Source organism: Mytilus galloprovincialis, chromosome 13, assembly GCF_965363235.1.
Source record: "Mytilus galloprovincialis chromosome 13, xbMytGall1.hap1.1, whole genome shotgun sequence".
NCBI classification, from domain to species: Eukaryota; Metazoa; Mollusca; class Bivalvia; order Mytilida; family Mytilidae; genus Mytilus; species Mytilus galloprovincialis.
In genome coordinates, this window is record NC_134850.1 from 36590625 (window position 1) to 36616443 (window position 25819).

The following is a 25819-nucleotide window of genomic DNA, read 5'->3' on the forward strand; positions in this document are numbered from 1 at the left end:
TTAATATCTAAATGTAACAAATTAATCTTTATCAAAGATATAAACAATTTAATTTGAAAGTCTTAGATTACTTTATCACCGTAGTTCAAAACAAATGTTGAATCTTAAAATCAAGCGTTGAATGATACAATTACAAGAATGTCAAAATCCAATATTGAGAATCATAACATTTAATTTCTAATTATTGTGCTGATTATATATGTGATTATACTTAAAAACATTGCCTTGTGATATTTTTGTGTAATATGTAATATATCTGTTGAATATATATGTTGAAGAATTGAATAAAGATAAAAAAAAAGAATGGTAATTTTTGAAAACAAATTGTGAATGTTGGAATGTTGAATAAATCGAATGATGAAAACGAATGTTGAATGTTGAAAACGAACGTTGAATATTGAAAACGAATGTTGAAAAATGAATGTTGAAAGTTGTAAATCGAATGTTGAAAACGAATGTTGAATGTTGAAAACGAATGTTGAATGTTGAAAATGAATGTTGAAAGTTGAAAATCGAATGTTGAAAACGAATGTTGAATGTTGAAAACTAATGTTTAATGTTGAAAACGAATGTTGAAAGTTGCAAATCGAATGTTGAAATCGAATGTTGAATGTTGAAAACGAATGTTGAATATTGAATGTTGAAAACGAATGTTGAATGTTGAAATCGAATGTTGAAAGTTGAAAATCGAATGTTGAAAGTTGAAAATCGAATGTTGAAAACGAATGTTGAATGTTGAAAACGAATGATGAATGTTGAAATCGAATGTTGAAAGTTAAAAATCGAATGTTGAAAACGAATGTTGAATGTTGAAAACGAATGTTGAATATTGAAAACGAATGTTGAATGTTGAAATCGAATGTTGAAAGTTGAAAATCGAATGTTGAAAACGAATGTTGAATGTTGAAAACGAATGTTGAATATTGAAAACGACTGTTGAATGTTGAAAACGAATGTTGAAAGTTGAAAATCGAATGTTGAAAACGAATGTTGAATGTTGAAATCGAATGTTAAAAGTTGAAAATCGAATGTTGAAAACGAATGTTGAATGTTGAAAACGAATGTTGAATATTGAAAACGAATGTTGAATGTTGAAAACGAATGTTGAATATTGAAAACGAATGTTGAATGTTGAAAACGAATGTTGAAAGTTGAAAATCGAATGTTGAAAACGAATGTTGAATGTTGAATACGAATGTTGACTGTTGAAAACGAATGTTGAATGTTGAAAACGAATGTTGAAAGTTGAAAATCGAATGTTGAAAACGAATGTTGAATGTTGAAAATCGAATGTTGAAAACGAATGTTGAATGTTGAAAACGAATGTTGAATGTTGAAAACGAATGTTGAATGTTGAATGTTAAAATCGAATGTTGAATGTTGAAAATCGAATGTTGAAAACAAATGTTGAATGTTGAAAACGAATGTTGAATATTGAAAACGAATGTTGAATGTTGAAAACGAATGTTGAAAGTTGAAAATCGAATGTTGAAAACGAATGTTGAATGTTGAAAACGAATGTTGAATGTTGAAAACGAATGTTGAAAGTTGAAAATCGAATGTTGAAAACGAATGTTGAATGTTGAAATCGAATGTTGAAAGTTGAAAATCAAATGTTGAAAACGAATGTTGAAAGTTGAAAATCGAATGTTGAAAGTTGAAAATCGAATGTTGAAAACGAATGTTGAATGTTGAAAACGAATGTTGAAAGTTGAAAATCGAATGTTGAAGACGTATGTTGAATGTTGAAAACGAATGTTGAATGTTGAAAACGAATGTTGAATGTTGAAATCGAATGTTGAAAGTTGAAAATGAATGTTGAAAGTTGAAAATCGAATGTTGAAAACGAATGTTGAATGTTGAAAACGAATGTTGAATGTTGAAATCGAATGTTGAAAGTTGAAAATCGAATGTTGAAAACGAATGTTGAATGTTGAAAACGAATGTTGAATATTGAAAATGAATGTTGAATATTGAAAACGAATGTTGAAAGTTGAAAATCCTATGTTGAAAACGAATGTTGAATGTTGAAAACGAATGTTGAAAGTGGAATATCGAATGTTGAAAACGATTATTGAATGTTGAAAACGAATGTTGAAAGTTGAAAATCGAATGTTGAAATCGAATGTTGAATGTTGAAATCGAATGTTGAATGTTGAAATCGAATGTTGAAGGTTGAAATCGAATGTTGAATGTTGAAATCGAATGTTGAATGTTGAAATCGAATGTTGAATGTTGAAAATGGATACGAGAAAAAAAAAAAAAAAAAAAAAATTGAATGTTGAAAATGGATACGAGAAAAAACAAAAAAAATTTGAATGTTGAATATTGCAATCGAATGTTGAATGTTGAAATCGAATGTTGAATGTTGAAAAAAATGGACACGAGAAAAAAAAAGAAAAAAAAAATTTGAATGAGAAAAAAAAAAAAAAAAAAAATTTTGAATGTTGAATGTTGAATATTGAAATCGAATGTTGAATGTTGAAATCGAATGTTGAATGTTGAAATCGAATGTCGAATGTTGAAAATGGATACGAGGAAAAAAAAAAAATTTTGAATGTTGAACGTTGAATGTTGAAATCGAATGTTGAATGTTGAAATCGAATGTTGAATGTTGAAAATGGATACGAGAAAAAAAAAAAAAAAAAAATTTGAATGTTGAATGTTGAATATTGAAATCGAATGTTGAATGTTGAAATCGAATGTTGAATGTTGAAAATTGAATGTTGAATGTTGAATATTGAAATCGAATGTTGAATGTTGAATATTGAAATCGAATGTTGAATGTTGAAATCAAATGTTGAATGATGAAAATGGATACGAGAAAAAAAAAATTTTAAATGAGAAAAAAAAAAAAAAAAAATTTGAATGAGAAAAAAAAAAAAAAAAATTTGAATGTTGAATGTTGAATATTGAAATCGAATGTTGAATGTTGAAATCGAATGTTGAATGTTGAAAATGGATACGAGAAAAAAAAAAAAAATTTTGAATGTTGAACGTTGAATGTTGAAATCGAATGTTGAATGTTGAAATCGAATGTTGAATGTTGAAAATGGATACGAGAAAAAAAAAAAAAAAAAAAATTTGAATGTTGAATGTTGAATATTGAAATCGAATGTTGAATGTTGAAATCGAATGTTGAATGTTGAAAATTGAATGTTGAATGTTGAATATTGAAATCGAATGTTGAATGTTGAAATCAAATGTTGAATGATGAAAATGGATACGAGAAAAAAAAAATTTTAAATGAGAAAAAAAAAAAAAAAAAAAATTTGAATGAGAAAAAAAAAAAAAAAATTTGAATGTTGAATGTTGAATATTGAAATCGAATGTTGAATGTTGAAATCGAATGTTGAATGTTGAAAATGGATACGAGAAAAAAAAAAAAAAAAAATTTTGAATGTTGAATGTTGAATATTGAAATCGAATGTTGAATGTTGAAATCGAATGTTGATTGTTGAAAATGGATACGAAAAAGAAAAAAAAAAAAAAAATTTTGAATGTTGAATGTTGAATATTGAAATCGAATGTTGAATGTTGAAATCGAATGTTAAATGTTGAAAATGGATACGAGAAAAAAAAAAAAAAAAAAAAAAAAGAAAAAAAATTTCAATGTTGAATGTTGAATGTTGAATATTGAACCAACTTGACATCCGTCTAAGTTAATCTATTCTTGAGGTAGAAAATCTATATTACTGATATGCAGGCGCTGTTGCAAATTGAGAAAAGAACTGGGGAATGTGTCAAAGCGACAACAACCTGGCCATAGAGCAGACAACAGCGGAAGGCCATCAATGGGTCTTCAATGTAGCGAGAAACTCCCGCACCCGTAGGCGTCCTTCAGCTGGGCCTTAAAAAATATGTATACTAGTACAGTGATAATGGACGTCATACTAAACTCCGAATTATACACAAGAAACTAAAATTAAAAATCATACAAGACTAACAAAGGCCAGAGGCTCCTGACTTGGGACAGGCGCAAAATTGCGGCGGGGTTAAACATGTTTATGAGATCTCAACTCTCCCCTATGCCTCTAGCCAATGTAGAAAATTAAGGGCATAACAATACGCACATTAAAATTCAGTTCAAGAGAAGTCCGAGTTCGATGTCAGAAAATGTAACAAAAGAAAATAAATAAAATGACAATAATACAAAAATAACAACAGACTACTAGCAGTTAACTGACATGCCAGCTCCAGACCTGAATTAAACTGATTGAAAGATTATGTCTTCATCATATGAATATCAGGCACAATCCCTCCCGTTAGGGGTTTAGTATCATACTTTAATAAAATATATGAGACGAACATAACCCGTGTCATGCCAACAACTCTTTTTTAAATAAATGTGTTTATGTATCTTTCAAACTCAGGAATTAACACTGTAATATAGAGACCACAAAGGCTGACTAGGTATAGCAATATGCCTACTGTACCTATGCAGCAGTTAAACGGCATGTATAAATGTCAACTTGCGATATGTTAAATCCAAAAAAGTCGACCAGCCAATACTACCACTGACGTTAAGAACAGAGGTGTCCAAAAAACTTTTAAAGAACAAAACGTTTTTTAAAGCCATTGGACTTACTAGCTCCTGGGCTGAGACACATCTTTCAGCAATCCGTAATTTCAGGCACCCGACCTAATATTTTGTTAGATACAAACACCACTCCTTTATAGGAAATTTTAACACACAAGATAATCATGTATCTCTTACCTTCGTTACTTGCAAGCTGCTTGTACATAGTTTATGTATAAGCATATCTTTAATCACATAAAAAGGAACCGTATACTCGTATTTAACTTAAAACAACTATGAACAATTTACTACAACTTAATGACGAAAGCCACTAGGCCGATATTGTGATATTAGATTTCTCTAAAGCTTACGACACGGCCCCGCACAAAGGGCTGTTATCAAACCTCGAAATTTCGGGTAATGGTGGACCAATTCTAGATTTGCTCAACATGTTCCTTCCGAAACGATCTATGCCAGTCCTGGTAGATGATGAAAATTCTTTGGGTGTAGCATCAGCTCATGGAACAGTACTTGGACTGCTGCTTTTCTTATGTAACATTAATGCATATGACGTTATACCTGAACCTGTTTAATCTCAATTCAGATTATTCGCCGACGATTGCCTACTATATAGGAAGGGCCGAACACAGCAAGACCATCAACAACTACAAATTGATCTTGTATCATTGGTGGAATGGGTCTCCAAATTAAGTATGAGATTTAATGCTTAGAATATAACGTGATGAGCGTCAGCAAATAAATCATCTCATTTCTACAAACTAAACAACACCATCTTGCAACATGTACAACAGAATATGATGTTATGATTTCAGATGATCTAAAATGGGCCATCCACTTTGATAAAAAGGGAAGAAAGCTAACTCAACTTTATGTTTCTTGTGACGAAACCTCCGTCACCGTCCAAAGAATGGCAGGAAAATTGTCTTATAACAACATAGATGGTCCCTTTTTTAGTATAATGAAAGATATGTATAAAGAGGTTTTGTACTCGGTAAAGATCTCGGAAGGTATCACTATTTTTTTAATTCCTACATTATTTTCTTTATATATTAATGATTTGCCATCTATTTTTGACTCCACATGTAAACCGTCCAAGTTAAATGATAATGACATATCATGTCTGTTATACACTGATGATTTAGTCCTTATTTCTGAATCTGCTAATGGCTTGCAATAATGCCTTGACAAGCTTTGTTTATATTGTACTATTTGAGATTTAACAGTTAATCTTGACAAAACCAAAATTATGATTTTTAACAAATCAGGTAAAAAACTTACAAAAGACAAATTTGTTTTTAGTGATAATTTTTTGGAACACTGTACAGAATATAAATATTTGGGTATACTGTTTAAACCATCTGGTAGTTTTATAGAAGCAGTAAGACTTCTTTGTAAAAAGCCTCAAAAGCTATATTTTGTATTAGAAAACTGTTATTTTCTGAAGATATCAATGTATTACTTCACATAAACTTGTTGATACTTGTGTTAAACCTATACTTCTTTATTGTAGTGAAGTTTGGTCTCTTTATATGATAAAAGATATTTCAAATCTAGAGTCAAAATATTGGTCATTGGCTACCATCAAAGTTCAGATTAAATTTGCAAAAACTTTACTTGGAGTAAATAAATCAGCTGTCAGTTTAGCAGTACTAGCTGAACTTGGTATGCATCCAGTTTTTATAGAAGCTTTAAAATTGTCAATTGGCTTCTGGTTGCATGTAATAAAACCTTATAACAATTGTTTACTTAAAGATGTATATTGTTCAAACCTGCAATAAACCAATGGATTTGCTAAAAAGATTGAACAGTTACATGCTACATTAAATTTTTCACATGTTTGGAAAAATCATGATACTATTTCAAAAAGGCGTTTATTATATGCAATTCATACCAAACTTAATGATTGATATCTTTTAAAATTATTGGAAAGAAAATATATATTTTGTGATAATAAATTATCAGTACACGGTAATTAGCTGAGAACATATAGACAGATTAAAGAAAATTATAAATTGGAAACCTATTTATTGTTAAATATAGTCAGAAAAGTAATAAGGCATTTTGCTAAAATTCGCATTTATATTTAGTAATAGTGTTCGTAGAATTGAACAAGGGCGTCACACTAAAACCCCTGTAGAAGAACGAATTTGTCCTTTGTGTCTCATAGAAGTAGAAGATGAATTTCATTTCACTTTAAAATGTACAAAACTAAATATAATTAGAGACCAATGTTTTCCAAAATTAGAGAAATAGTTCCATCTTTTTTAAATATGACTAATGAAGCAAGATTTAAATTTTTGTATACGTATGGTGAGACTGATATAATTAAAATTCTTGTTAAATTTATAAGCGACATGTACATTTCTAGAAATGCTTTATTAAGTACTAAATAACTTTGTGGTACCACCTCATTATATAAATAGACAATGTTTATGAATTTGGTATGATATTTATGTTTGTATGTTTTGTATTGTCTTGGTATCAATCCTGTAATTTTGGATTTCAAACCAATAAAAATTACTTACTTACTTACTTACTTTGATGTGTTTGAGATTTTGCCATTTGATAACAGACTTTCCGCTATGAATTTTCCTCGTATTTCGGTATTTTGTTATTTTCCTTTTTTGCAAGGGCCTCTCTTCTGTTGCCTTTGGTGCTCAATACTGGCCCTGCAACGTTCCTATTCAGATGGAGAAAAAGGGACGCACACTCTTAAACATTTCGCTTGCTTTACTTATTGATTTATTTACTGTTGGAAATTTTAAAGAGAAAGGTTTTACTTCAAGTATCATATTAACTTCGCAGTCAAGGTCAGACAGACGTGTATAGCTTATAGTAATTCCATACCATAAATATTGTTGACCTTTTGAACATTGACTAAATAACAATGAAAATGAGATAAAGTTATTATAAGATAACACACGCCAGACAGACATGTAGTACGATGTACCATTTCATTTATTCCACATTCTATCTAATAAACACACATAATCGGGAAAACTGGAATTTGACCAATGAACCATAAAAATTAACCTTAGGTCATATAAACCCTGTTAAACAAACATGCAGACCTTACAATCATTCTATACAGCAATATAGTTTACAAATCGCTTTACAAGTACTTTGATAAGAAGTAATTTAATATTTAGGTAGATCACATCATTCTGAACATTACTTTCTTCCTTATCCTCTTCTGTCCCTGTGGTACATAAGGCCACAACACATTGCCACCATTTATCTCAGTCCTTAGCCATGTACTGAGCCTTACACAAGGTGTAACCCATTACTTCCAATTCTGATGGTACAGTTTTTTAAACATTACTGCTGTCAGATTTTCTCTATATATTGCAATTATCAAATCGATCTATCCCATTTTCTGTTTTAATTCATATGACTATGTTGCTTGGCAAACCAGATCATATGAGTATATCATGACAACTTTTTGAATGATGATTGTGGTCAAGTTTGATTTGACAAGAGGAAATTATCTTTGTAAAAGTGAATAGACAAGAATGCCAGAACCAAAGTGATGAGAATAGCTAACTTGATACTTGGGTAGGTGATTTGAGTCTAGCTTACCTGTCATACATACCAATACTAACCTGTTATTATTGTTCCCATTTAATTTTGTTGCAAAAGAATAAAAACTTCAAAAAATTTACACCAACATATACACTTTATTAAAAAATATCGAAAAACATTAATATATTATAATACATGTAATACAAAATAATATGAAATGATTGTTAATATGATTATAACAAGATGCATCTTCTACTGAATATGAAAAATGATATCTTTAAAATAATACACAATGTATTAAAATAATAAGATGAGATTGTTAGCAAATTTCTTTTTCTGCCACTTTGATTAATATTTAATTTTACTGTTTGTATGATATTTACCAATAATTTCATTTTAACCGTGATAATAACAAGCTTACTATGGAAAGAAAGTATTTGAAAAACAACTTGTTTTTCCAATATTATGTACAAAATGATGTACAGTACTAGAAAACAAATAATTGTCAATTATAATGGTCATGTTGATAATGCATACCACTCAAGTTGTCATTTAATGTAAATAGTCTACAGGTTAATAACATCTTACTGTGGATAAAGGGGCAAAACTCAAATGTACTCCAAGGTACATGTACAATAAATCAGAAAAATGTGATACATGTTTAATCTTTTATATCAGTAAATTGTAGCTTTTTTCTATATAAAAAAAGTTCATTAGACTTTAGTAAGCGTTTGCAATTAAAGTATAATTTATAACTGAATAAATACAATAACAAAAATTATAACAAAAAGATGCATGAATATGCAGTTTTTTGGATTTCAAATGTCATATTTCAACAGCAAAATTAACAAATGATCAAAAAAAGAGAAAGAACACTTTCTACATAATACACAATATCAACAAATACTAAATACAATGTTTTGATTTTACCTTCCAGGAGAAAAGCTGTGTTTGTAAAAAAAAAACTGTCTTTTCGACTGTTATCTCATCTAATACTAGTTTTACATTTGTATTATTTCAATAATTATTTAAACAGGTTTTAAGAAAAACACAAAAAAATAAGCTGCTTAAAATATCACTCACCCATATCCTACAGGAATTTAATTAAATATAAATTGCAGAATTATAAATCATGGCAAATCAAGGGAGATAATTATTTTGTTCTTGAAAAATAAAAATAAAAATATATTAAACAAGAATGTGTCCCCAGTACACGGATGCCCCACTCGCACTATCATTTTCTATGTTCATTGGACCGTGAAATTAGGGTAAAAACTCTAACTTGGCATTAAAATTAGAAAGATCATATCATAAGGAACATGTGTACTAAGTTTCATGTTGATTAGACTTCAACTTCATCAAAAACTACCTTGACCAAAAATTTTCACCTGAAGCGGGACAAATGGACAGACAAACGGATGAACAAACAGACGGACGAACAGACCAGAAAACATAATGCCCCTCTTCTATTGTAGGTGGGGCATAAAAATTCTTGTGTTTACACAATCAAAAGTTAAATTCTCACTAGAAGAGGTCTCTACAGTCATTTCCAAGTTGTTTAATTTGCAATTAGATTTTTAAAAATTATTCAGTTTAAAAACAATATCAACACTGATTAAATAAAAAATAAATTTGGTTCTAAAAATTCCAAGTGCAATATTGTTCACAGAAAAAAAAACACCATTTAATTGTTATTGTGTTTTTCTCTCTCTCTCTCTCTTTCTCTCTCTCTCTCTTTGTATATATATATAATGATATCTCCCATGTAATTCATTGTCTACTGTTTCTCTATAAATGATTAAACCATATTTTTTTAAAATTAAAATTGAAGTCAGACAACATGCATATTACCAGGATATCATTTGAACATAAATAAAATAAATAATTTCTACAAAATATCACAGTCGTTCACGGTAAGAGATTTGATGTTTACAATGATGTTGTCAAGACAACTGCCAATATTATGCCAACAAAGATCAAGAATGGTAACCAGGTCTTCAAAAATCCACATGTACTGAAAAATAATAAAGTAATTACATGTAGTAACAATTGATAATGAGACAGCTTTTCAAATAAAATATGCTTGGTCAGGAGTCTGTTACAAGTTCAGCGGTTGTTGTTTATTGGTTGAGTTTATAGATGTTGTTTTTTTTTTAATTTCTTTTATAGGTTAGACCCTTGGTTTTTTCCTGTTTGAATTGTTTTCCACACATTTTGGGCCCCTTTTAAGCTTGCTGTTTGGTTGAGCCAAGACTCTGTTTTGAAGGCCATACTTTGAACTATAATTGTTAACTTTTTACAATCGTAATAACTGATACCCGTGACAAAATGGTGTTCAGTAAAATAATATATACAGGTAACTTTAAATATAATAATTTTGTTGTTAAAAGTACGGAAATACTTTTTTACAAAATAAATGTGTTGTTCATAGTAAGAGAAAAGAAGTGAATATTTATCTTAATACTTAATACTTAGGCAGTATTTCCAGTTTTGACTTTAGTTTTCTCTTAAAAATGTGGAAATTACAAAACCAAAAGTCCAAAACACATGATTTAAGACAGTTTCAAAGCTTACAAATGATGACATTATGTCAGAAGCCCTCATTGACATATTCAGAATATCTATATAAATGTATTTATGAGACTTGCAAACTTACAACAGTACAATAAGTGACCCTTATATATATATATAAACGAGTCTAAATTGAAAACTACGTTCAAACCTATGATTGCGTTGGATAATAAACAGCTGCGCCATGAGCGCATGATACGCCCGACGTCTTGTGTGGAAATTTTATGCAATAATCATCAATAGTTTCTGAGAAAGTTTTAAGCAATAACCATTTATTGTTTTTGAGACACGACAGGACATGTGAAACCCCCAACCCTGTTTTTTTTTTACAAAAAACTAAATATCACTAAAATAAAATTTTGAATAAAACCAAAAAGTATACAGATCTTTAGATTAATATAACAAAGAAGTGTGTACAGTTTCAAGCAATAATCATAAATTGTTTTTGAGATACGGCGCGACATGTGAAAAAAAAAACATCCCCTTTTTTACAAAATACTCAATAACTTAAAAATAAAATTTTGAGTCATCACCAAAAAGTATACAGATCTTTAGATTAATATAACAAAGAGGTGTGTAAAGTTTTAAGCAATAATCATAAATCGTTTTTGAGATACGGCACGACACGTAAAAACCCCCTCCCCCTTTTTTATAAAATACTCAATAATTAAAAAATGAAATTTTGAATCATCACCAAAAAGTATCAAATCTTTACATTAATATAACATAGAAGTGTGTAAAGTTTTAAGCAATAATCATAAATCGTTTTTGAGATACAGCGCGACATGTAAAAAAAAACCTCCCCCTTTTTTACAAAATACTCAACAACTCAAAAATTAAATTTTGAATCATCACCAAAAAGTATACAGATATTAAGATTAATATAACTAAGAAGTGTGTAAAGTTTTAAGCAATAATCAAGAATAGTTTTTGAGATACAGTGCGACATGTGAAAAAAAAAACATACCCCTGTTTTAGTTACAAAGTACTGTAACTCAAAAAGTTTAAATCTTATTTTCACCAAAAAGTATACAGATCATTTGACCATTATAAGAAACAACTATATTAAGTTTCATGAAATTTGGATAAGTCGTTTTCAAGTTACGGTGCGACATGTTTACGACGGACAGACAGACAGACGGACAGACAGACAGACGGACAGACAGACAGACGGACAGATAGACAGACAGACAGACAGACGGACAGACAGACCGACAGACAGACAGACGGACACCGGACATTTGTATACCATAATATGTCCGGTCAAAATTTTGACGGGCATATAAAAACCGCAATTTTTATACGTGTGCATGTAAAACAAATTTCGTTGTAGAAGGGTCTAAAAACAGCACAAACAACATTTTCCAAAAAACCAAAAAAGTGAAAAAGTATATTTAAACAAAACCAATTTGACTAACAGGTCGAACAACTGATGTTCTTTAACCCTGTTGACTGCCATTGGCGATTGCCAAATAAAATTGATCACAAGATGTAACAAAAGGGATCTTAATATAAATTTAATACTAAACAGAAAAAAATTTAACTTGTGGCCAGGATGTTATGCCACAAACATACGGTGTCAATATTTTTTTAGTACACCAGATCCGGATTTCGACAATAAATGTCTCTTCAGTGATATTAGGGATCGAAACGGTATTTGGAAGGCCATATAAAAAGTACCCTCATTTTTAGAAAAAGTACCCTCATTTTAAGAAAGACTCTTGAATTTTAATAGTCAATATAGGATGAACGGATCATATAAACCGGAGGGAAAATATGATACAAGCCCAAACGAAAAAATATAAACGAGTCTAAATTCAAAACTACGTTCAAACCTATGATTGCGTTGGATAAAAACCGCAATTTTTATACGTGTGCATGTAAAACAAATTTCGTTGTAGAAGGGTCTAAAAACAGCACAAAAGACAAAAGACCAAAAAAGTGAAAAAGTATATTTAAACAAAACACATTTGACTAACAGGTCGAACAACTGATGTGCTTTAACCCTGTTGACTGCCATTGGCAATTGCCAAATAAAATTGATCACAAGATGTAACAAAATGGATCTTAATATAAATTTAATACTAAACAGAAAATATATATATTCCTTTTGTAATAAAAATAATATATATTAAAACTTACTTAGTGTATTTTCCATACAGTAACATATAAAAACAAAGGTTCACCATATTGAATGATGTTTTACCATTGTATTTCATTGTGTTTAGTGCCATGGCAACGTGGGAATGGCAATTGTCACAACATAAATTATGCTGAAAAAAAAGAGACTGATTAAATTTCATACACAATTTTAGTTCAAACAATATTTCATTTTTCAAAAGGACATAAATTACAATTATACAATAGAAACACATTGATTGGGAAATAAAAAATAAATAAATCCACCTCTCTTAAAAAAATATATATATAAAATCATAACTGTGATTGAGGTTGGATAAAAGGCTGCATTCCTTCATTCTAAACCCTTTGAAAACCATTTATAGACTACATATTTACAAAAACAAGAGTGCACACGCTGAAATGTCTCGCCTTCTATACTAATCATTGATATTATGTTGATAGTCCTGAGTATAAAGCTAAGCTTTATTACAACTGTCACATAAACTTAACATAAACCAAGATAACTCAACAAAGACCAATGAACCTTGAAAATGAGGTCAAGGTCAGATGAACCATGCCAGGCAGACATGTACAGCTAACAATGCTTCTATACAACATATATAGTTGACCCATTAGGCCAACTAAAATTAATTAGTAGATTTTCATCCAAATTTTTGAAAAAAATGGGGCGGGTGGGAGGATTTTATTTTTTAAATTTTATTTCATATGAAACCTTCTTGTCACGTGTTATTCATATATGCAGTTGTAATAATAAGCTTGTATCATGTAAATACATGTACATGCATAAGGTAATAACAATCAAAACCAAGGAGTAAACAAAAACTCATAAAACCAAAAGACATTTAAATCAACAGTTACAAATAATAAATAAGAAACAACACGAACTCCACTAAAAACTGGAAATGAAATCAGGTGCTCCGGAATGGTAAGCATTTCCTGCAAAGTATACGTCAACGGTCGTCGTGTTATTTCTTTGTTCAGTTCAGTAATGATGGAAGGTTATTATGACTTAGGAAGAATATCAGATATCATGATGGCGACAATAAAATTTCTCGAGTGATGACCTTAATTTGATTGATTCATAGCCCTGTCAGACCTGTCTTAGCAACTTTTGAGAAAGCAGCATTCCTCGTTCAACAAAACCAACGTATCAATTGAGACACATATACTCCATTATGCTGGTGCCGCTTTTTCAAATTCGTAAATACATATCTCTGATTGGCAACCACTGTTTTACATGTAATTGCCGCTTTAGAAACCTATTTTATAGTAAAAAGCAGAAACGTGGAGAAATGCTCTCTTCAGTTGGATGACTTACACCAAATTTATTTTGCGTTCTGAACAATTTGTTGTTGTTCTAATAAAATGATGCAAATGTATTGGTATGCAACACAAGTATGATAAGTGCAGAATAAAACGAAAACTCAAACAGTGTTGAAATAATAGGGTTGGTCCTTAATATGCAAATATAATTACAATGTGGAACATAAAGTTGTTAGACGACTCTATCGTGGGTATTGGGACATAGGATGTGTGCTGTTTGTCTACAAAAAACGAAAGGCATGGATAGATCTAAATCTAAGGGCTTGCTATAAATTATTAAATTAGAAATGCGTATGTTTGTCGACTTTCTGAACTCAATATATACGGTCACCAAGCTTAAACAAGTTCAATCATGCTTGTGTCAATTTCTTTATTACAGTCACGATTTTTGTATCAATGTGTTCCGCAATTCTAACGCTTTTGGGTTTCATTCACAGTCCAAATTTCGTGACACAAAGTCATTGTATAAATAAGAAAAATCCAAGGTGTTTTACTCACACACATTTTTGACATACGGCGATTTGCGTTCTTGAACACAGCGTATTACCCGTAACCCGAATATTTCACGACCTTCTCGTAATCAATCTCTATTCTCGGTAAATTATGTTGTCATCATAGATCAGTAGAATATATCGACTTAATCATTTATGAAGAAACACGAAAACCGAAATTTGAAACAGAAAGTTTTAAATCAAACGAAATTATCGACGGTTATCGGTAACGGAAATGAACAAAATCCGGAAATCGTATATTTTTCAAAAATAAAAAAAATCGGGGCGGGAAGATTTCAGAGGGGCGGGCGGGGATGAAAATCTATCAATTAATTTTAATTGGCCTTACTTATAGTTTAAGAAAAATAGACCAAAACACAAAAACTGAACACTGTGCAATGAACTGTGAAAATGAGGTCACGGTCAAATAAAACCTTCGCGACTGACATAAAGATCATAAAATATTTCCATACACACCTTACAATCATTCCATACAACAAATATAGTAGACCTATTGTATATAGTATGAGAAAAACACACCACAACACAAAAATTTAACTATAACCACTGAACCATGAAAATGAGGTCAAGGTCAGATGACACCTGCCAGTTGGACATGTACACCTTACAATCCTTCCATACACTGAATATACTAGCCCTATTGCTTATAGTATCTGAGATATGGACTTGACCACCAAAACTTAACCTTGTTCACTGATCCATGAAATGAGGTCGAGGTCAAGTGAAAACTGTCTGACAGACATGAGGACCTTGCAAGGTACGCACATATCAAATATAGTTATCCTATTACTTATAATAAGAGAGAACTCAACATTACAAAAAATTTGAACTTTTTTTTCAAGTAGTCACTGAACCATGAAAATGAGGTCAAGGTTATTGGACATGTGACTGACGGAAACTTCGTAACATGAAGCATCTATATACAAAGTATGAAGCATCCATGTCTTCCACCTTCTAAAATATAAAGCTTTTAAGAAGTGAGCTAACACCGTCGCCGCCGCCGGATCACTATCCCTATGTCGAGCTTTCTGCAACAAAAGTTGCAGGCTCGACAACAAAACTAGGAAAGAGTCAGAGTAGCAGTTTATTCACTTATACAAACTACAACATTGTACAATGTGAGAGTACCCAAATTGCACCTATTTTGCCAGTTTGTTCACATACGTTTATTTATGATCCAAAAAAAAAAATGTTCCATTTTGGGATTATTTTGAAGATATATCCTAATTATCTACTATATATTTGCACCAATCTATTTTTTATTCCATATTGAATCATTGAAAAAATGGGTTTAAACCGACCTCCAAAAGATCCAGGATTCTGTAATGAGGTGTACCCAAATTGAATCTATGCTTAAATAAACATTCTTACAAATTTTTATAACAGATGTTTTGTTTTATTTCTTCAAATATTTTGAACAATTTGATATTAATCCATGGTTATTATTCATTTTTTTAGAAATGCCTGTAACATATTTTATTTTCTCATTTTGATTTTTTTTTTGTGGCTACTGTGTTGTTATTTGCTTGTATCAGTGTCATAAACAATAATAGCATATCTTCCCATTCTTAATATACAACAGAACAGATTGACTACTGTGGATTCATTATTATTCGTGGGATATTAATTTTCGTTGATTTCGTGGGCACAGAAGAACCACGAAAATACATATTCAACGAATTACAAATTTCAAATAGGCTTGTATGCAGACTTAAGCAAAACCACGAATTTAAATATCCACGAACATGCAAGTTTTCCTAAATCCACGAAAATTGGTACCAACGAAAATAAATGAATCCACAGTACTTTGAAATGATACAAATAATTATTTGTTTGCAGGCAACTGTTTAACTTCTGTCAGAAAGTGGTAAGGGCTATTCCAGAAAAAAATGTATGGGGGGGTTGGAAAGCACTTTGCATTAATAATACATGGGTGATGGGTATCAGAGCAACTTTTCACACTATAATGCACAATAATTCTCAATTACAATTGTCTGGGTGGCGGGTGCTGACAAAAACTGCCTTCCAACCCCCCCATACATTTTTTTCTGGAATAGCCCTAAATCAAAAATAAATGTGATAGTCAAGTGCTGACTTATTGAGCTGTTGTATGTTCTGCTTTATAATCTCAGTATAGATTTTTTGTTAAAAAAATCAAGAAAAAGTTTATGTATTCAGTATACATGTACACACAAAAGGTAGGTGCTCTCCTTATATAAACAGTGTACCGAGAGACACCACTTTAAGGTCCATTGGATAATTTCTTTAATTCATAGAATTGTATGTTATATATTTCAACAACTCATTTTCTAATATTTTACACAAAACAAATTATTCTGAACTTGTATGAAGAAATGATGTGAGAAATGCTAATGCAACAACATTTGTAACGTTCATTTTGATTGGATAACATCACTTTCTTACATGGCATCAATTGACAATTGATGATATGGGACGTACGCACAAGCGCAGACGGCATATGATAGATTTTAAATACATGTTTTCTGTCAGTTTCATTAGAATGGAGATAACAATATTGTATTTTTAGCTCCGACGGCATCAATTCGGGATTTGATGGTCGCAAATACCCGTTTACTGTCTCCGCTAAAGCGCTGCCAGTAAACTTAATTTGCGACCATCAAATCTCCAATTGATGCCGTCTGAGCTTAAAATACAATACAGTTATCTCCTCAATAATTAAATGATAAAACAACCCAACAGAATAATAACATATTCCTTAGCTTAAGATATACACCTACCATTCTGTGTTTATATTCTTCACAAGAGTCCATCACACCACGATCCCATGCTTCTTTACCATTGTTTACTTTACCCAAGTCTAGCTGCCAATATCTGTAAAGTTAAGAAATAGTCATACCTTTTAATTATTTTTCTATTTTAAACTTCAGTCTTGCTTAATACATATTTGCTCATAAATTAAAGAAAAAGAAATACTACTAAAACTTAAACATAATGCTTAATTTTTGAAGGAGATGAAAGAGAGTAATAAAAATCTTTTAAGGTGGTACCTAACACTACAGGGAGATAACTCTGTAAAGTCAGCTCAACGTTTTAATTACATTGTGTTGCAAAAGGAAAATTAAGCTTCTCAATGATCAACATTAGTGTTTGTCAAACTGCTATATGACCAGTGTAATTTTTCTGACAAAACGGTTGGTTCAAAGTTTTTGAAATTTTTATATTTTTGATTAAAGGGTCAAAGTAAGTAAAGTAAGTACTTTGACAAAACTTTATGAAAATTAAAAGAGCCAAATTAATTTTAGTTAAAGTGTTGGGTACCACCTTAAAGACACCAAGAGGTGAATTATACATGTAAATCTAGAATGTTTCCTTACCTATTAGGCTTATTTATGTACATGTGTCATTATAAGACAAGACAGAGTTTTTCTGAAATGTTTTACAGCTTTTTTTTTTAATGTGTTATACATGTAACAGTATTTAGGGCAATTACTTTCATTGACTACTCAGGAAAAAAAAACAAAAACGTAAATTTCACTTTTATTTAGCTCAATACTTACTTTACAGGGTTTCCAAAAGCCATGTCATCTTCCTAAAAATAAAGAACAATAATAAATAATCTTTTACATATCAATTACAGAGATACATAATTTTTTGAGACAATTTAATATTTTAATATGGAACCAAAATTGATTTTCAATAAGATGTAAGTGACCTGTTGATTTTTAGTTTGTACATTTCTACAATTTCCTTTCAGTTGCAGTTTCTTCAACCAACAATTGGTATTTTGACCACTTTATAAATATAACCTTGTGGTGAAAACACTATAATGTATCTAACTTTTTTAATTTAATGTTTAAAGATTCTTCATTTTGCAATCCAATTTGTTCAATACTTTCCTCATTGCATAGAAAAGAATGACATTCATAAATGAGACAAATTGTTTAATGACATTTGTCATTTAAACTCTACCATACCAGTTTTAGTTTGTATTAACATGTTCTGGAAGATATCAGTAACATATGAAGTGGTTTTACCATGTTTTGCAATTGATTTTAATAATCCTCTTCTATGTCTGAAGTTGTGTTATTTTTCTCATTTCTTAGTCATTTTGAAGTGAAAAGTATTAGTAATATTTTAGTTTAAAGTGTTTTGTTTTAGGTATTTAGTCTTAGGACACATTTCTAGATTTTTTTAAAGCCAAGAATCATTGGTTACTCATTGAAAATTTTACCGAGACAAAATAAGGACCAGCAAAATCTCTTATAACACCTGCACTTGTACATATTCCCATATGTCCGATAATTGGAAACAGCCATCTAGAATAAAAAGCATAACAATTTTACAAATGTAATACAAACATTCTCAATATTTTATATTGTTAAACATAAGTTAGGTCTGAATCTAACATGCTTTTATATTCATGTACATAATGACATCAGATTGGGTAAATTATAATATTGTGGTACATGTATCATTCTTAGACCACTATCATGACTATAAAGCCTTCAATCTCAACAATTAATTAAAACCCATACATATACATGTGTAAAACATCATTTAAAAGTTTGTTTGTTGGCGTTTCTAAAAATGCCCTTTTCAATGAATTTGGCTTTATAATGACAATCAGTTTTAACATATTTAAGTGTCACAAGAAGCCAGAGTACATTTTTTTGTACCTGTATATGAAGAGAAACACAGGATTTCTACAGGTAAAATGTATACTAGCAACACTTGCCAATAAATATTGGAGTCAAAACATTCTTGATATGAGCAAGGTTTAAACTCAAAACTTCAAAGCTGGCAGTCCCAGGCTGGTGATCATGGTGATGAGCTACTTATGCATCGGTCTATTTCTTCCTCTGTGATATTTTATCCTGGGGATAATTTGTCACAGTAATTTTTTTACAGACATGGCATTTCACTGGTAGATTTTTTCCAGAGGAGTGAAAATTTATCCATCAGATGATCTGTGTTATAAATGCAGATAGTATGTACCGTTATATATTTGCTGTACCATATTTCACAGAACCTTGTGAAATAGAGTCCCATTAACTACTATGTAAGTTACTTGCAATCAATATATACCTGACTATAATTATAAAATGTTTCACAACATGCACAAAGGTAGAACAAATTTGCATAATTCATCAATCAAAGGGAGGTAATTATGAGCAATTTATATTTTAAAGATATTTCTATAAATATTCCTGAATCTAATTCATATTGAAATTTTTCCTTGAATCTGATCTTTTATATATTCATTTATATAAAAAGATGACTTACAACATGATTTAATAAGACAGCTAACATTTCACAGATAAATACTATCCAGCTGTTGAAATTGCTTTTGTTCCAATATATTGTTATGCTATGATTTATCTGATTTCCATATAATCAACAACTACATCTTTGTCCCCAGACAAAACTATAGTTAAAAATATCATCATACAAAAATTCTTCCATAACTGTTAACAGTAGTAATGCAACTATATTTCTACCTTAACTTTTTAATTTATATTTGTACTGAGATCTGAAAACAACTCACTTTTACATGTACATGTATTTCACTTACTTATTTAAGCATAATAATGTTTCACAATTACGATCTTTGAAAGAACTTCTGGTTTTCTTTCTAATGTTTCATTATAACTTTCTTAAAAGAATTATATTTACTTCAATATTTTTATGATATTTCAGGAATCTTTTTCAATGATAAATTATTTGTGAAATTATTTACCATTATCATACATTTTTATAAACAATTTATTTTTTGACATGTAGCTTTAATTCAAATACACTATTATTATTTCATAGTAATTTGTAAAGGTTAAGTTTTTCTAATAACTATTCAATAAGTTAACTAACCAGATAGAATTTCATGGCAAAGGAAAAAATATCCCAGGGGCAGGGATAAAATCAAAGAGCTGAAGAGCTCTGAAGGGAAAAGACGGCCATTGTTCCAATTTTTAGGGGGGTATCTTTTGATAGTCTACATACAAAGAATGAGCAAAAGAACAGCTAGAACATATAGAAAGGCTGACAATAATGAAACTAATTGTTGTTTATTGTTATTTCATTTCCTTAGTCAAGAATTCATCATAGAGACAATTTGGACCAATGAGATCTGCACCTTCTAAATCAAAACATTTGATTTAAGTTGGGAGTTAATTATCTAAAGTTCAATTGAATTTAACAACTACTACATTATATTTTAAAATTTTAATTATATACTACTGAACGGCAGGCTAAGACTATTTTCAATTTTTTGTGACAATATTCTCAAGAAAGTGAGGACTGAAAAATCTATTCAGTTTTAATTTTCCATTGATAAAGTTCCCAGTTACAACTCTCATCACAGGGATACATGTACTTATAAACTCAAATATGATTGATATAAAAGCTGTGTGAAGTTTGTTTCCAGATCCCACATTTCGATATATCTGTAAAATTCATGAATAAATAGCTTTAAACTACAAAAAGCAATATTTAAAAAAAAAATGAGAAAAAAATGACCACTACAATAATTATGTTGGTACGCAAAATTATTTTTTAATTGATGACTACTTATCATATATATACTTAATGTGACATTTTTATTGTTCATATACATTAACTTTCATTTTAGTGGGTAATTACTCATCAATTGAGGTGCTCCTCAATTGGAGAAAGATTCTAAAAAAATAACTTTACAGAAAGAACGAAAACTGCAGTTGCTCTCCCCACCCAATCTCAATAGGTATAAACTACAAAAAGCAACATTTTTTTTTTTTTTTTTTTTAACCATTTCAATAATTATGTTGGTACATATTTTTTTTATATAGAAGACTACTTATCATATACTAAATGTCACATTTTAAATTTCAGAAACATTTACTTTGATTTTAGTGTAAAATTACTCATCAATTGAGGTGCTCCTGAATTGGAGGAAGATTCTAAAAACAGAACTTTACAGAAACAATGAAAACTGCCGTTTCTCTCCCCAATCTCATGTATCCCCATTGACATTGTTTACCGCGAAAGTTGACCTACATATTATCTGATTAAAGCCTCAGATTCAAGCATTTCATGTTGGTGTGTGAATCATCTACACTACAGCAAACATCATTATAGGTTTATATTTAACAAATACGGATTTTAAATTAGTATACAAGTACTGTGAATGATTTTTATAATGAATAAAGGATATCCCTGTGTAGTGTACGTGGCATTCCAACAATGACGTCACTAGGTTAGATATATTTAGAATATTTCGTAATACTGATTTTTCCGGACTGTAAAAGAAACGTATATAGTGAAGGGAAAGCTCAATATACGATAATTTCATGAGAAACAGAAGGGAAATGTGTAAAAAATGTATTTAAAGTCAATCTGTTCTCCTTGTCATCAATTTCAGTATGACATTTTGAGGGGGTTTCCAAACTATCAAAACAAAATGATTGACGTGAGGGAATGATACTCTGGTCAACCCCATTAGGGAATTGACGGCTTGAAGCCGTCTTTCCCCAAAAATAACAACAACTACTGTGACATGTTTTCCTCCGGGTCAAAATTCCCCCGGATATAATTTGGCTTTACACTAAGACCACTCGGTCAACTTGAATTAGCTCATCATAAAAAAACAACAACATACGATGATACATATAGATGTACATGTTTGCTTTTACAAAAATCCCCCCTTTTTTATAGTGTGTGTAAAACGAAAATTACAATGCAGCTTACGTAATACATGGTAAGGGTGTCCAGACAATGCAGTGCGGATACCGCTGTTTTTCGGTGTCAATTTTTTTGTCGCCATAAAGTGGCAAATGGCCAGGCATGTTGATCGCAGTTTTTTCTTGATTTTCAAATGTTTTGGTTTCAGCCATTACAGGGATACTACACTGAATGAAGGAAATTATACTTTTATTTGGTTATATCATCGAATTAAATATGAAATATTTTGTTAATTTAATTAAAAAATATATTCAAAACGAAACTTTAAAATACATTCAAACGAATTCTTCTTGATTCAAAAAATTGTTGACGAAAATTTAACAATAAAGTATCCCAAGAGGGAAAGGAAAAATAACAGAAACAAATGCGAATACGGATAAGTTTAAAAATCCGGATTATAGTTCAGTAAAGCATATATGTGAACATGGTGAATATCTTCACTTGGTTAGTGAATACCTGTGCTTGCATTGTGTTGCATACTTTCGATTCCCAGTTTCTAAACCCATTTAGCTCCTTTATTTTAAAATAAAATTTACAATAAGACTTTTCAGTATTACTTAATCCTAATATATACTGAAGATTCTGCTTTTTTTTTAATGAAACAGTTACTATGATGTTCCCGTATGATATCAACTGCATCCAAGTTATTTATCGGTATGATTCTATAGGTTATAACGTCCAAAAACGTCTGCCTGGAGAATGTATTTCTGTGGTTGTCGTTGGTGGCTATTAGACGTATTTTGTTACTCGTTTAATTGTTTTTATGATAAATCCAACGTTGATTATCTTTTCTGTTTTTTCTTTATATTGTCATAAGAGACAACAACCCGACCAAAGAGCAGAAAACACGGAAACGAAGGCCACAATGGGTCTTCAACGCAACAAGAAAATCCCGTACCCGTAGATGTGCTTCAATTGGTCCCAAAACACACATATGAACTAGTTCAGTGATAATGGAAGTCATACTAAACTCCGAAATATATCAATGAACTTAAAATAAAAAGCATACAAAATTAACAGAGGCCAGAGGCTCCTGACATGAGACTGACATGGGAACAGTATATCTAACACCGTCAATATATATGTTCCTAAACAGACGCAAAAATCATATGGCAACGGGGTTAAACATATTTTGTGAGATCTCAACCGTCCCCTACACCATTAGGCAATGTAAACAAAACCTATAACACACAGCAATACACACAGTAAAACTTAGTTTAAAAGAAGTCCGAGTCCGATGTCAGAATGTCCGATGTAAGTAACAAAAGAAACTATAAACAAAATGATGATGATACATAAATTCCGAAAGGACTATTATAGCAGTTATATCATATCATCATAAAATTTATAAGAACATACCCGTATCCTGACAAGAACGGGTATACGAATAAATGTGTTAATTCCAAAACATTAGTATTGAAACATTCAGAACTGAAACAGAATAAGTAAGCATAATATCCGTTTTCTTTGTTTTTAACCCTATGTATACGCTTCAGTGTGCCATTTAAAGCTTTAAATTTCAGTGGAATACCGGCATGGTTCCGTAATTATAACAACATGGAACGAAGCATTTCAAAACAATTTCAAAGGACAATGTGACAAAACAGAGACGCAAACAATTATAACATGAGCAACATGACGGATGCCACATGTGGAGCAGGATCTGCTTACCCTTCCGGAGCACCTTAGATCACCCTTAGTTTTTGGTGGGGTTTGTGTTGCTCAGTCTTAAGTTTTCTATGTTGTTTCTTGTGTACTATTATGTATCTGTTTGTCTTTTTCATTTTTAGCCATGGCGTTGTCAGTTTATTTTCGATGTATGAGTTTGGCTCTTCCTGTGGTATCTTTCGCCCATCTTTTTTTTTATATACAGGGCATACATAAACAGTCAATGAAAATAACAAACAACACTGAAATAAAAGATTCGAACACATTAAATTAGAAATTCAAGATGGCTTAACCAGCCTGTTTTTATTTACCACCATTCAAGACACGTATGTTTGATTTAAAAACGGTAAGTTGAACTATAGAAAAAAATGTCTGCATGCATGTCAATACTTATAGACTGCGTATGACATTTTTATACTTAATCCATAGTTGTGGACTGATGCTATTCTAAACTTGAAACTATATCATGTCTACTACATAGAAATAAGAAGATGTGGTACATGTATACGGGTTATTATCATAATACATGTAAATTTCTTACCCTACCAATTTGTCTTTTGGTTACCACATTGACTTAAAAAATGAGACTTTTCCTTTCGGTGATTCTTTTTTTTATTATAAACCAACATACACCTCCCAAATCATTAAAACATGTTTGTATGTATCAAATTGAAATAAAAAGTGATAAATCCTAATAACAAATGATATGAATAATAGTCCTAAAAAGATTTATAGTAAAAAATAACAGTTAGTTCTGGCTATATCCAAGGGTTTAAGAAAAACATAAAGGATGTTTTTATAACATCTCATATTATAAACTGTATAGATTAGTGTATCACAAAACATTCATATTTTTATATATGCAAGTGTTATTTTGATATATTTTTATGTCTGACTTAAAAAGACAAAATAACATAGTTTTGCATGGTTTTTTTATAATGACCCATAAGTGTCAATGAGACAACTCTCCATCCAAGTCACAATGTAAACCAATGGTCTAATCTATATAAAACACAAGAAATAGGGCCTTTTCAACTGGGTTTTACTATTTGTTCTGATGTTGTGCTGAAACACAACTGTCCCTAGTTAAGAAAGGTAGCAGCTTGCAAATACACTTGTCACAACACCGCCACATCATATATATGTCTATCCTATAGCTAAGCCATGAGCCTGTAATTTATGGATTGTCTTTGAGTGCAGCCTATTATTCTTTCGATTATTGTTTTCTTCATAAATCAGGGATTTTCTTTTGAACATTTTGCAATGTTGGGGCCTATTACAGATTACTAGTATATACAATATGAGTTAAGCTCATTGTTGAAGGCCACACAATTACCTGCAGTTGCTAACATTTGCGTCATTTGGTCATTTGTCGAAAGTTGTCTCACATATAGGTAATTATACCACATCTTCTAATCTTTATATGCCATTCCTAACATTTGACCAATATGTGATAAAGCGATTAAAGATCAGAATAGATGACAAAAATCCTTTCTTAAGAATCTATACATATATATATATATACTTTGGAGTTTTGTGACTGTAAACATGTTACTAGTACATGTATGTTGATGGTCAGCACAATCTATTGTAAGACAATCATATCAATTCGCAAGTGATGCAATAATAGAGAAAAGAGGATGTGGAACATATATCCAGTGTCTTTCTTTCACAACCTATGGAAGATCTGATCAAAAGCTACTGGATTTTTTTTTATATAGAAATGGAAAGTCTCCTATGGGAAAGATAAAATAATTTCTTTTGTCGTAAAGTAAGTCAAGAGTTGAAGCAAACTTTATTGATTTTCACTGCAAGTCTCAAGTGTAAAGAACGGATCGATGCAATA

At 30.6% G+C, this 25819-nt stretch overlaps 1 protein-coding gene across 1 annotated transcript; it reads right to left on the bottom strand.

Moving 5' to 3' along the window:
• Nucleotides 1-8197: 8197 nt before the first annotated feature.
• LOC143057763 (transmembrane protein 222-like) lies at nt 8198-22479 on the bottom strand. Its single transcript, XM_076231152.1, has 6 exons — nt 22312-22479; nt 18824-18908; nt 18150-18181; nt 17370-17463; nt 12776-12906; nt 8198-10076 (listed from the first exon to the last, which is right to left on the bottom strand). Exons 1-6 carry the CDS (start codon nt 22455-22457, stop codon nt 9992-9994), a joined length of 573 nt encoding a protein of 190 aa, XP_076087267.1. The 5' UTR covers nt 22458-22479; the 3' UTR covers nt 8198-9991.
• Between the last annotated feature and the right edge of the window lie 3340 nt (nt 22480-25819).